The sequence below is a fragment of the Parathielavia appendiculata genome (genome assembly GCF_033297405.1).
Source record: "Parathielavia appendiculata strain CBS 731.68 unplaced genomic scaffold N657scaffold_1, whole genome shotgun sequence".
NCBI lineage: Eukaryota > Fungi > Ascomycota > Sordariomycetes > Sordariales > Chaetomiaceae > Parathielavia > Parathielavia appendiculata.
Window position 1 is genome coordinate 362,472 of NW_026944220.1, and position 12,315 is coordinate 374,786.

General features: G+C 56.1%; 3 protein-coding genes across 3 annotated transcripts; 1 reads left to right on the forward strand and 2 right to left on the reverse strand.

Moving 5' to 3' along the window:
* Nucleotides 1–293: 293 nt before the first annotated feature.
* N657DRAFT_629311 (uncharacterized protein) lies at nt 294–2,085 on the reverse strand (the record flags this gene model as incomplete). Its single annotated transcript, XM_062790877.1, has 5 exons — nt 294–557; nt 609–767; nt 863–973; nt 1,050–1,944; nt 2,042–2,085. 5 exons carry the CDS (start codon nt 2,083–2,085, stop codon nt 294–296), a joined length of 1,473 nt encoding a protein of 490 aa, XP_062651921.1.
* A 1,203-nt stretch (nt 2,086–3,288) lies between these two features.
* On the reverse strand, nt 3,289–8,343 carry N657DRAFT_607213 (Spc7-domain-containing protein). The gene is made up of 4 exons (XM_062790240.1): nt 8,012–8,343; nt 5,143–7,950; nt 4,471–5,092; nt 3,289–4,413 (listed from the first exon to the last, which is right to left on the reverse strand). Exons 1-4 carry the CDS (start codon nt 8,222–8,224, stop codon nt 3,644–3,646), a joined length of 4,413 nt encoding a protein of 1,470 aa, XP_062651922.1. The 5' UTR covers nt 8,225–8,343; the 3' UTR covers nt 3,289–3,643.
* A 2,629-nt stretch (nt 8,344–10,972) lies between these two features.
* N657DRAFT_675982 (uncharacterized protein) lies at nt 10,973–11,794 on the forward strand (the record flags this gene model as incomplete). Its single annotated transcript, XM_062795861.1, has 4 exons — nt 10,973–11,027; nt 11,111–11,233; nt 11,391–11,629; nt 11,726–11,794. The coding sequence occupies 4 exons, from the start codon at nt 10,973–10,975 to the stop codon at nt 11,792–11,794; spliced, it is 486 nt and encodes a 161-aa protein (XP_062651923.1).
* Between the last annotated feature and the right edge of the window lie 521 nt (nt 11,795–12,315).

Genomic DNA, 12,315 nt, shown 5'->3' on the forward strand with positions numbered 1-12,315 from the left:
TTGATCTGAGCGTCGGGGGCCGGATCATCCCAGCCGGACAGCGCCGGGTATGCGGGCTGGGCAGGAGGTTGAACGGCCATCGTGGCCGGGATTTGATACTCTGCAGCCGGGGGCTTGAAGTTCCGCGAGGTATCGGGCTCGGGCTTGAGCTGCCCGAATGCGTTCCTGGATGGCGGCGAGGTCCCCAGTCTTGGCCATCCCGTTGTCGGCGACCTGCTCCGCCAACGGCTGCGGCTCGTCGACGAGCATCTGGTCTTGTCCCTCCTGGGCGTTGGAGGTGTCCATCTCATCCTTCACCTCGTTCTCCTCCTCGTGTGAGGCCTCGAACATCGGTTCATCTGCGCGAAGGAGGAGGGCTCTGCCTTATCCGGTTCCTTGGTGAGCCCTTCCATTGCGTCAACCGTCTCCGGTCCCTTGGCGAGGTCCTGCTCAACCTTCTCCGGTTCCTGGGTGAGCCCCTCCATGGCATCGACAGTCCCCGGTTCATCGGCGAGCGTAAGGGCGCACTCAGCCTTCTCCAGTTCCTGGGCGAGCTCCATCACGGAGGCATCAGCCGTCTCCGGTTCATCGGCAGGTGCTCACTCAATGTTCGCCTCCCCCTGTTCCACCTCAGGGATCGACTTGGCGAGCGGCGCGGCGTTCGTGGTCCCCTCCTGCTCAAGCGAGCTCTCGGTTTTCGACCCGGCCGGCACGGTACGGGCGCCGTTCACCATTGCCTGCTCCTCCGAAGAGGCCTTCGGCTCCGATTCATCCGCCGCCGTCGCATCCTCCGCAGCCGTCCTCTCCAAGAGGACTCCGATTCGTCCGCGCCGTCGTGGTCGGCCTCATCCTTCCCCTGCAAAGCAAGCTCGGGTTCGGCGACAACGAAAGCTCCAGCCTTGGTCTCGTTCTGCTCCACCTCAGGACTCGGCTCTTCTGCGAGCGGGTTAAGGGTGGCCGTCTCCAGTTCATCGGCCGCAGCCTTCTCCGGTTCCTGAGCCTGGGTCGCTTCAACCCTTCCACTCCCCCATCAATGATGGCTCGGGTTCATCAGCGACGACCGCCTTCACCATCCCCGTCAAAGACGGCTCAGGTTGATCGGCTGTGGTAAGGTTGTCGGGTTCGATGCCCGACAACAGCCCGTAGACCTTCGTCTCCTCGACAATTGCCAACTCGACTTGGACCCTCTTGGCGGCGACAGCGTCGTGGGCGGCTTCCCAAGCAGCCTTGGCCTTGCTCTCCTCGGAAAGTGCCAACCCGAGCTCGGCCTCGGCGAACCGGCGGGTCTGGGTCGCGGCGGTCAGTTGTGCCTCTTGTTCGGCACGGGAGCGGGATGCTCCTTCTTCCGCCTGGGCGATGGCGCGCAAGATGGCGGTTTTGCTGGCCTTGCCGTAGCGGCGGCGGACTTCCTTCTTGGTCTCCTCTCTCCTCCTCCAGCCGTCTGAAACGCTGTTGTTGCAGCTGCCAGGGATCCCGGTTGGGCTCGCTGGCCAGCTGCTCGTCCAGCAGCCTGTGGTGCTCGCGGAGTTGCTGCACATGCTAGGTGCGGATTTCCTCCACTTGCTGCATGGCCTTGCGGAAGGCCATCTTCTCGCCAGACTGCTCAGCAGGCTGCTGGCGACTCCTGTTATTGGGCTTGGCCGTGGGAAGAGGAGTCGCGATGGCGAGAGACAATATTCCTCGGGGGTCGGCGAGGAGGGAGGCGCGGGGAGGCCGCGAAGAGTCGGAAGGGCGGAGAGAGGGGGAAGAGGTTGGGGAATGGCGGCCGAGTCGGGGGAGTCGACTGCGGCGGCGACGGTGATGGTGGTGGTGGCGGCGTCGGCAGGTGGAGCGTACAAAACGAGGGTGTTTGTTACCGACGCCGGGGGCTTGACCTTGCGCTTAGCGGCCACGGCGCGCTGTTCCGCGGCGATGGCGGCTTGCACTCGGCCGAAGTCGGAGAGGTTTTCCTCCGGACGCGGGTTTCTGGTCCTATTCAACATTGGATGAAATACAGAGACAATAGGAGTGAACCCCCTTCCAGAATGGAAGCCCTCCTCGACTCAATGGTGATATGACTCACTGCAGTGAGCAGAAACCTGGTGGTGAATCCTCCACAGAGACCATCGTAATGAACAGTTGGCCTGTTCTAACAGAGGATCGAGTTGTCAATACCAACTTCACTTGTTGTTTGTTGTTCCAACATGCTCGCCATGGGGTCCAGCCTGGATTATGATGGTACCGCCTTCATTCATAAAGACATTATCATGATGAGGACGACTGGGTAATACGCTCCTTGTGAAAATAACATGCCGTGAGTCGAACTTGGGTCATGCTTGTGGTCGCCTTTCGAGTTACCAAGGTCATACCAAGGTAAACGCTCGACGCCGAGCACAAAATAACGATGTTATTATGGAACAATCCAACCCCGAAGAAAACCTGATCAAGGCGATTGGTGTTTATAACGAACGAGATGGAGGACCATCGGTGGTTGATATATGCTTATTATTGCCCAAGTCTGTTATAGTATAGCTTCTCCTGTACAGCGCGATCTGGTGACACTCCAGACACGTGGGAATGATCAACTTTGTATTCCACTTTGCGGCTACCTTACACTGGCCCCTGTAATTGTCATCAACGTTTGACAACCGTGGGCTGATTGTGTACCACAGGGTCACTGTGTCTCCGTAATGAATTCAGACATTGGAAGCCCCGTTACCTCGCCCGTCAAACGAGAAAAGACACACACATATCAAAATTGGCGCGATTTGCCACTGGCGTTGTAGAGTATCAGCAGTAGCTCCATTCTTTGCATTGTGAAGCTCAAAGTCTACAAGTTTGAGTGGAAACATCAAACCCGCAACCTTCGAAGTTGATGGGAATTTTATCGAAACGGGTGCGCCCTCAAGTCTTCCTTAACACATCAACTCATAACAGTCAGTTTATTTCTTGGAGATGATGAGGGCATTTGCTATCGCCGAGTTCTCTTTCCCAACTGCCTTTGTTTTGACCAAGATCGAAAATCAGGGGCAAAGTCTTGGCATCGAAACAATGCTGGAGACTCGTTGCTCTGATTTGGGTCTGGACAGCTCTCTAGAAGTAAGTGATTGAGAGACGTTTCGCACAGTTTGAGAGCAGATTTCCCAAGGTCAACAATTCTGCAAACAGATGCACAGCACGCTATTAATTCTCAAGGGGCATACTTGGGTGGTGTGGCGACTACGCGCATCAACACCGCGAAAGACATGAGCAATCACCAACCACAACTCGTGATGGTCGTTGAGGGGCAACAAAATATTATGAATACAGTAACTGTGTTATCTTAGTATTGTGTCGTTTGAGCCGATGATTAGGTTTGTTCTCTCCTTATCCGGCGCGAGAATGGCCATGACTTGACGTTGGGCGGTTGCCAGGGCAACGCTTGAGCCGCACGTTCTAATTTGGATGACAAGCACCCACACCACCATGGGGGGCACCTCATGGAGCAAGAGCTGAAATAGCTTTGCAAACCAAGGAAAATACTCTGAAATCATGATACAAGTCCATTCACCCACGGGGTATCTTTGGCCTAAACCATTCCCGCCAACAAGCCAGCCAGTTCCACCCCAACCCAGATTGTCCGTTCCTGCCCTGTCCCATGCCACGGCCAAGCTATTCCCTCCCCACCAAAGCAAACTCCAACCGCTCACTGCCTCTGCCTTCCCTTAACCAACAACCTCTTATACAATTCCAAAACAGCCTCAACCCACCCGACCCTCTCATCCCCTCCATTTCCACCACCATTACCCCCCCAAACCCTCCCCGCCAAAAACTCCTTCATCTTGCCCTCATTAAACGACTCGCCATACACGACCCTCGCCTCAGGCGAAACCACCACATCCACCCCGCCGTCATCACCCCGCCTCTCCATCCCCAACTCAAGCACCACCTCGACCCTCGTCTGCAGCGGCGCCAGCAACATCGACGCCGTGACGCTCACGCCAGCGCCGGTGCCGGTGCCGGCTCCCACGTCTTCCTCCGGCGTTTGCGCACCAGTGCGCAGCACGACGGCGGTGGGGAAACACAAGCTCAGCCGGCGTATGTGCTCCGACACAGCGCCAGCCCTGTCCCACGCCGAGCTGACAATGCCGAGCAAACGCTTGGGATGATGGGTGACAGTAGAGGAGGAGGAGGAGGAGGGGGAGGCCTTGGTTTGTTGTTGGGAGCGGAGGAGGTGCCCGCGGATGTGGTGCAGGAAGAACTCCTTTTCTGGTGGGCACTGCGAGGGTGTTTTTGCAACGTAGCGGAGGCTGACAAAGCGGGTTTGCTGTTGCTCTTGTTGTTGTCGTTGCTGCCGCTGAGGCAACGCGAGGTCAAAGACCAGTTCGATCTCGCGCTTGTAGCGCATCGTGATGGTGGTCCCTGAGATGGAACGGATGGCCCACCCGTGTTTCTTTTCGACGGCGTCTGTTTGGGCTATTTTGGTGTTGTGTTAGCACATGTTTGTCCGCATATCGTAGGCAGCCTGCTTACCTTTGAGCTTGCTGACCTCGTCCGAAGACCACCCTCGGCACTCCTCGCGGACCTTGTCAGCTTCCCTGATCTGTTCGATGTAATGCTGCTTTTGCTGTGCGAGAGTCTCGGCGTCTTGGACTGACTCTTCCAGCTCTCGCTGGAGCTCTGCCAGCTTTCTCGCTTTCTCAGCGATGCTGTCACCCACCGCTGTAAGCTCTGCCCGAGCGTCTTCAAGATCCTGGGGGTCGCAGTCCGCAAGCTCCTGAGCGAGAGCCTCGAGGTTCACGTGCTCCCCCTCAAGCTCCTTAAGGCGCTTGACCATGTCGGGCAGGATCGACGATAGGAGCTCTTCCTGTTTCTCCAGCAGCCTCTCATCATTGTCCATGCCTTCTGCCGTCTTGAGAAGACCCTCCTTGAGCCCGTCCTGCAGCTTCATACGCCACTCGTACCACATGGCTTTGCTCAGCAGCCGTGCGTGAGTCTTGACGTTTTTGAACTGGTTGTCCATAAGAACCTTGAAGTCCGGTGAGGCCGTCATATACTCCCTGAAGAGCGGCGGGTTCTCTTCGAAAGTCTCCGTCTCAATCTCGCGGACGATGCGACGTCCCTCGGAAATATACTTCTTCAACTCGCGGCAAGACTGGGCTTCGTTAGCATCCTCACGCTGAACCCTGGTGTCAAATCACTTACGTGCTGATACAGCTCCAGCATGGGCACCGTACAGGCACCCGCCACCACACATCTCTCAAAAGACAAGTCGTCTTTGCCACCAGCGGCTGTGCTCTCTCTAGAGGTGCCTGGCGCGACCGTGTGTCTCCGTTTGGTCGTTGTCAACTCCATGAAGCGGATGCTGGTCATGTTCAGGAAGTCTTGCAGATGAATACGCTCTCCATCATCCTCGAATTGCGCCTCGGCTTCATCCATGGGAACAGCATGATCGAAGTCGATTGTGGCCATTGGCTGGTCATTATCGGCATTCCTAAATCGGCCTTGTCCCTTAGGTGTTGTAGCTCTTTGCGGCGAACTTGTCACGGTGGGCGTAACGCTGTCGGCGTCCAGGAGCTCCGCCGGCCTCATGCTCGGTCGTGTCTTTCTGCCGGTTGTTGTCTCGGCCTTCGAAGGGGGAGACTGGAGCCTGATGTTTTTGACGGGGCTGCCCTGATGACCCTTAAGTCGCTTGACGCCGTCCGACTCCTCCGACTCCTCCGACTCGTCATCATCGCCGAGCTCGGCCGGTCGCTTACCAAGAAGGCCAAGCGCGCTGCCCACAAGGATGCTCTTCCGGCCCTTGAGAGGGTTTTTCTTGGGACTAAGCCCCTGAATCATCTCCCTCAGGTTGACTGATCCCTCGCGGTCGTCTAGTGAGCCATTGACCTCTCGTTCCATATTCAACCTGCTGTCCTCTCTCTCGTGTTGATCCTGACGCTCTCTGTCAATCTCAGCTTCCATCTCTCGCGGATCAGTAAAGGCCACGTTCCGTCGGGGGTTGGCAGGCTGTGTTGGCACAAAGGGCCTGGCTGCTTCTCCGATGGATTCTCTGCGGTCGAAGATCTCAGCAACGCGCGGGGAACCTAAACCGGGCCGGTCCGCACCAACGCCAGATAGCCGACGACCTTGTGGAGTCAGAACGACCCGCGGAGTACTCAGCCCAGTACTGGGATCTTGATGGAACAGCTTTGACCTAGCAGGCGATCGGGGGGTAGTCTTGACCGGAGACGAGAGATTGCGTATGGGCGAACTGGAGTGGCTGCCGAATACTGACGGAGGCGTCCTCGTGGGACCGCGCCGTGCTTGCATGGCGGTTCTCTTGGGGGATGGGGTCAGCCTCATCGGGGAACTGCTTGATTGCCCCGGTGACCTTGCAGCTGGCGACTCCGTGCGAGGCGGTGTGCGACGAAGCCCCGCGCCTTGAAAGGCCGAAATTCCAGGGCTAGCATTCTCATCCGCAATGAGAGCAGCTGGTTGCTTCGGGGCTGTTGCTTGTTCGGCGGTTGTCGTCATTGAATAATCAGGTTCGTCAGCTTCCTGTTCCATAATCTTTCTGGCTGCAGATCGCGCCTCGGGTGTGGATGCGGATTTGATAATGCCTCCCACAGCCATGGTCATATCCATCCCCATCGTCTGGTCGCCGTCGTCCTCCTCCGCTCTGGTGGGCAGGATTCGGCCAACCGGCCCGATCATGTCCATCATGGTGCTGTCATCGTCCTCAACTTCTTTCGCTATTGTTCGCCGCCGTTTGTTCTGAACATCGCCTTTGGATAAGCCGGATAGCAGGCCGCCCACTGCGGTAGTGAGCTCCATGGACATGTCCTCGTTTTCATCCGTATCAACGTTGCTAGTATCAAATACCCCGCCCTGTTGGATTCCTCCAATTGCGGTAGTGAAGTCCATGGTTTGGTCTCCGAATTCACTCGGCGCCGGTTGCGAGCTAGGGTTGATGGATTTGCGCCGCAAGAATGCCTTCGCTTTCGAGAGAATCCCGCCGAGCGCTGTGGTCACATCCATGGACATATCCTCATTCACTTCATCGTCCTTGTCGGGAGACGGAAGTTGAGGATACAGAATGCCCCCCACAGCGCTGGTCATATCCATGTCCATGTCCATTTCCGAGCCTTGATCATCAGCCTTTTCGTCCGAGGTATTTTTCTCCTTCGTATTACTTTGGCTGACATTTTCCTGCGAGGAATTCTTTCTCCCCCACCCAGCAAAGCCTTCAATAACCTCCTCATCTTCATCGAGACTCTGAGTAACGGCCCGTCGAGCTGCCAGCCGGAGATTCTCGTCTAGGCTCCCAGTAGTATCGCCGGCTGACGGGGACCCAGCTGATGCTGTCGATGCCGATGTCATCTCCTCAGCCTCAACCGTCATGATGGTCCCATCTTCGTCATCGCTGGAGTCCTCCATTTCGATGGCCTGAACCTCGGCATGCTCTAAGTCTGAGTCGTAAAGCGAAGATGCCACGGTATCGTCTGAGCCGTACATCGACGAGGCGGCCGAGCTCCGCCGGCGTTTCGTCTGATGAAAGTCTCTCTGTTTGGCTGGGGATTCGGCCACATGGTCGTCGACGTGGTCTGCGGGCGTGGATGGCTGGGCTGCAGTTGGCTGTTGATCTTGCTGCACAGAAGAGGGTTGTCCAGCAATCGAATATGCTCGGCGCGTTGAATCGGTCGAGGTGGTAGAGTCCTGCATTTCCTCGACCTCGTGAAAGGTGTGCAGCGTCGCTTCTGCTGCGAACGAGACGCGGCGGTTTGCCAGAGATTTCCGCCTTGCATCTCTCCTGTCTTTGATTTCTTTCTCTAATCGGGCTCTTTCGTGCTCCTCCCGTTCCCGCACAGCGGCTTGCTGTTCTTCTTCGGTCCGCAAGGCAATCTTAGTCCCCCCGGTTTCGCCCCCCCCACCATTGCTGCCCGGTGTTTCCTTTGGCTTGTAGGACGGTATTTCGGGGAGGAGTGGTATTGTGGGCTTCAGTATCGATCGTGGAGGCGGGACAGCAAGAGACTGGACAGCGTCAGCAACCCCACAACTTGAAGGGCGCTTTTGGCCAGAGCGGGCGACGCACTGCTCTGCGGTTACCGTTGCTCTTCTTGAGGGCATCCAGTCCTCCGGGACCCATGCTCTTGCTTCTCGACTTCTTCCTACTGCCGGCCATGGCGCCGCCCACGTCGAGTGTCCGATTCTCCTTGTCGAGTGTCTTTCTCGTCGAAGTGTCGCCTCCTATGGACTTGCGTGTCCGACGCATCGCTGGAAGCGTAACTTCGTTTTGAGTCGCCATATCACACCATGGGTTACCGTGATGTCCGGGTGTGCTGTCGAGGACAAGTTCGTTGCGGAATTGGGAAGGAAGTGGACGCGTCGGGGGTGTCGTGACAGGCTTGCTCAGTGACGTTGGAGGGGTCGCTGTTTACGTGCTGTGCAAGCTTCGATTGGTCACCATGATTCACGGTAAATAAAGCGTGCTGCACGATTCCAATGGTGGGCCGTGCACCTATCCGGATCACACTGTCGAACAGTCTCAACCATTGAGATCATAAAAGGGCTTGGCACAACAGATGCAATGCGAGATGAAGTTCAAAATTCAACCCGCTAATTGGGATTACTATTCTAAAACAAGACAGGTGCTTTCCCTGTTTGCTGATATAGGCCGCTGGAGTTATTTTCAGCTCAGTGAGCTCTCTGCTGGTCCTGTTAGCGAGGCAGGATGCTAGAGGAGAAGAGGAAAAGAAGGAAGAGGAGAAAGGAGAAAACATAAAACAAGGAGAGACACCTGAGAGAATTGTAGGTAAATGCTTGAGTTGATTCTTGAATAGACATTTCTCTTCACAATCGCCATGTTTGTTCCCCTTAATTTCTCTCCATCTCAGAGACGCCTATTCCAACTCTCTTTGTCCAACTTACAGTTGATCAGGGGTGACAGTGTTTTTCTATCCGCCCAAGCCAGGCCTCCCTCTCCCTACCTGACGCGCAGTTTGCTCTGTGTCATGGGAGGAGAGGGGTGGCGAGGAAGATGCAGGCATAAAAATTACGGAGGTGCGAATAATGTGGTACATGGTTCCGACCCATCACCCCTACTCCCCAAGTTCCACGTTTGTTCGGTACGTTTCCTTCTTCACACCCACCTCCGAGCCCTTCGATGCCAGGGAGAACTGTAGCTGAGCCTGATGTTCAGGTACTGAAGTGTAGTAGCTCTGGCCAGATCGTGACTGCCGTCGGATTCAACCGGCGTCCGACAACAACTAAGGTAGGTTATTTAAAAGAAGTCGCGAGACGGCCACCGTGAATGGCTTCGCAGTATGATGGCGAGGCCGCCTATCACTGACACCTTTCCTTTCTTCCTTTCTCCAACCACCTGGAAGGCGAATCACAATGGTGGTAAGCGAAGCGGTTAGATATCCAGTGTTCGCTCTCTGCTTTCGGGCTTGTTGTTGAGTTGGGTACAAGAAAGACACCTTTGCTGATGTGGCAGGAGCAAGTCATCATCAACATTTGCCGCTTTGGCGCTACGAAGCGTGGCGGAGCTCGCCCCAAAGTCGTGGATGAGCAAACGAAGACAATGAGCAGGATATAGCGCCAATGACAGGCCGTCGTGGCAGCCAGTCGAGCTTTACTCGCTCAGTGTCTCCTGGACTCCATGAATTCTGGATTGTAGAGGCATCCACGAAGGCGATTTGACGTATCAACAGGCGCCGTCGGGTGACTCGCGGGCCTTCTCTTCCTTCCCTGAATCGCTGCTGACATGACTGTGTCGGCAGAGGTCGAAGGCGTTGTCGGGTGACTCGCGGGCCTTCTCTTCCTTCCCTGAATCGCTGCTGACATGACTGTGTCGGCAGAGGTCGAAGACGAGCAAGGCTTCGTCGGCTGCGCAGGGACAGCTCTGGCGGCAGAGACAGCAACAGAAGCAGCAGCCCAATTGTCAACACCAGGAAGCACAGCTACAACCCTTCCATCTTGCCATCGGTCTCTGATCGTCTGACTCGTGGTACTCCTAGACGGAAGGTCGACCATCCAACCCTGCCGGCCCCGCACTGTCGTCGCAAGTCCCTCTGCCCCCTTGGCAGTCTACCGTGGCCGTGCCGGCATTCCCAACCCCTCCTATCCCGACCTCCCCAGCGTACCCGCCTCTTTCTGCCGTGACTCCGGCACCGGCGCTTCCCGTAACTTCGGCATCCCGTCCGGGCCCTGCTGCGTTCCGCAGGTTATTCCCTCCGCCAACTTCGATCTTAGTTCAGGCACCCGCTCAAACGCCGAACTTTGTCCCGCCCGCCAGTTTCGGTCATCCCGGCCCTGGCGTATCTTGCGGCTATTGAGCCCCTGGCGTGTCCTGCCCCAGCGGCATGGCCTTACCCCTTGGTGTTCCGCCCCCAGCTTCAGTCTCCCTTTTCCAGGCCCTGGCATCCCATATTCGCGCCCGTGATCTCTCTTTACCTTGGTGCTGGTTATCATGGCAAAGGCACGGCAAGGACGGTATCAAAGGTCGAGAGATGAAACTGGATCCGGAACGTTGAGTTCAAGAGGCTGAATACAATCGGGGGAGGTTAGTAGTATCTTAAAACTCTAGGGAATGCAGCCCGCCCAATCTGAGCCTGGAGGATAGGTCTCCTCAACAACTGGAATGGTTGGATTGTGCCATGATGCTCCGAGTCTTTCACGCATGCAACAATTTAAACGCTTGTGACCACTTCAGACTTGGTCCAATGCGCACATCAAGCCCCAATGCTATGTCCGCAACCCGGTGTATCGAAACGCATGGACGTGGCTACTCGTGCAGACACGAAGGGAAAGGAGCAACGAGAAGAAGGGGAGTCGAGGCATGACTGGGCAACATTACTCCGTAAGTATGCTTTATTGCATAACGGTGATTCTGGTTTGCAAAGATGCCAAGGGTGGGGCCCCACTCAGCTGTGGCTCAAGCGCACCCGCCACCATTTGTGCCCTAATTCGATAATCTCCAACCAAAATTCTACGATAAACCGACAACTTCCCTCGACCAGAAGCACATCTCGGCCCACGCCCAACCGACAAGATGGCTACCGAACTGACCGTCCAGAGCGAGCGTGCTTTCCAAAAGCAGCCGCACAGTGAGTTTTTTCCTCGAAATGGCTGCATCCGATTGCAGCAAGCAATCGGCGATTGAGTGGACACTGATGACGGCAACCCATAGTCTTCCTCAACAGCAAGACCAAGGTCAAGTCCGCCCGGCCGGGCAAGGGCGGTCGGAGATGGTACAAGGACGTTGGCCTGGGTTTTCGGACCCCGAAGGCTGCCATTGAGGGCCAGTACATCGGTACGTAACGAACCATGCGCGATACCCCCGGCCGATCGACTCGTTCCGATTTTACGCAACCAAGACGACGATTCGCCGACATATGGAGGAATGCCCAAGAAGAGGAGTCAGTTTTGAAATGACGAACAGCAGTTGACTGGTGGTTTTCTCTCTCCAGACAAGAAGTGCCCCTTCACCGGCATGGTTTCGATCCGCGGCCGTATCCTTACCGGCACCGTCGTCTCGACCAAGATGCACCGCACCCTCATCATCCGCCGCGAGTATCTCCACTACATCCCCAAGTACAACCGGTACGAGAAACGCCACAAGAACCTTGCCGCGCACGTGTCGCCGGCTTTCCGTGTTGAGGAGGGTGATCAAGTTACCGTTGGCCAGTGCAGGCCTCTGAGCAAGACTGTATGTTTGCAATATGCCAGCGGCTTCCCAACCGATTCTCTGCAGGACAATTACCCGGCAATTTACAGAGCAGAAAAACTGACAGACCGGTGACAGGTGCGGTTCAACGTTCTCCGCGTGCTTCCCCGGAGCGGCAAGTCGGTCAAGAAGTTCAGCAAGTTCTAGAGGGTTGGCGGGGGTCTTTCCATTGGGCAATTTCTGGCGTGGTTTTGCTTTGAGGGACTTGAGCTTATCAGAAACGGGACGGCCAGGCAGGGAAAATGACTGCTCGAGAGGACATGATCAATCGTGTTATAAGAGGCAGTTCTCTCTGAATGAAATCCTCCAAGTGGACTTGACAGGCGCTATGATACCACGAGGCCGGGCCGATGTACCTTAGGACGGATGTCTACAAACTCAGCCAAAACCGGCAGCCAAGTGAGATTGGCAGTGCTGAATCAACCACCCAGTCAAGCCGTGTTCAGCTTAATGCTCATCGAGGACCAGAGGTGGTGGCTATCGACTTCGCAATGAGGACGCGGGATGGCATCTCGATCAGCCGGCCATTAACTCATCTGCCCCAGATGTTCACGAGGTTGATGGTACAAGCTCATCTTTGGGAGGTTGACGTATCGTCACCAAGTTTCGCGACCACCCACTCCGTCGGCCCGTAGGGTCATCATTTATGAACTTCGCTGCATGAGAAG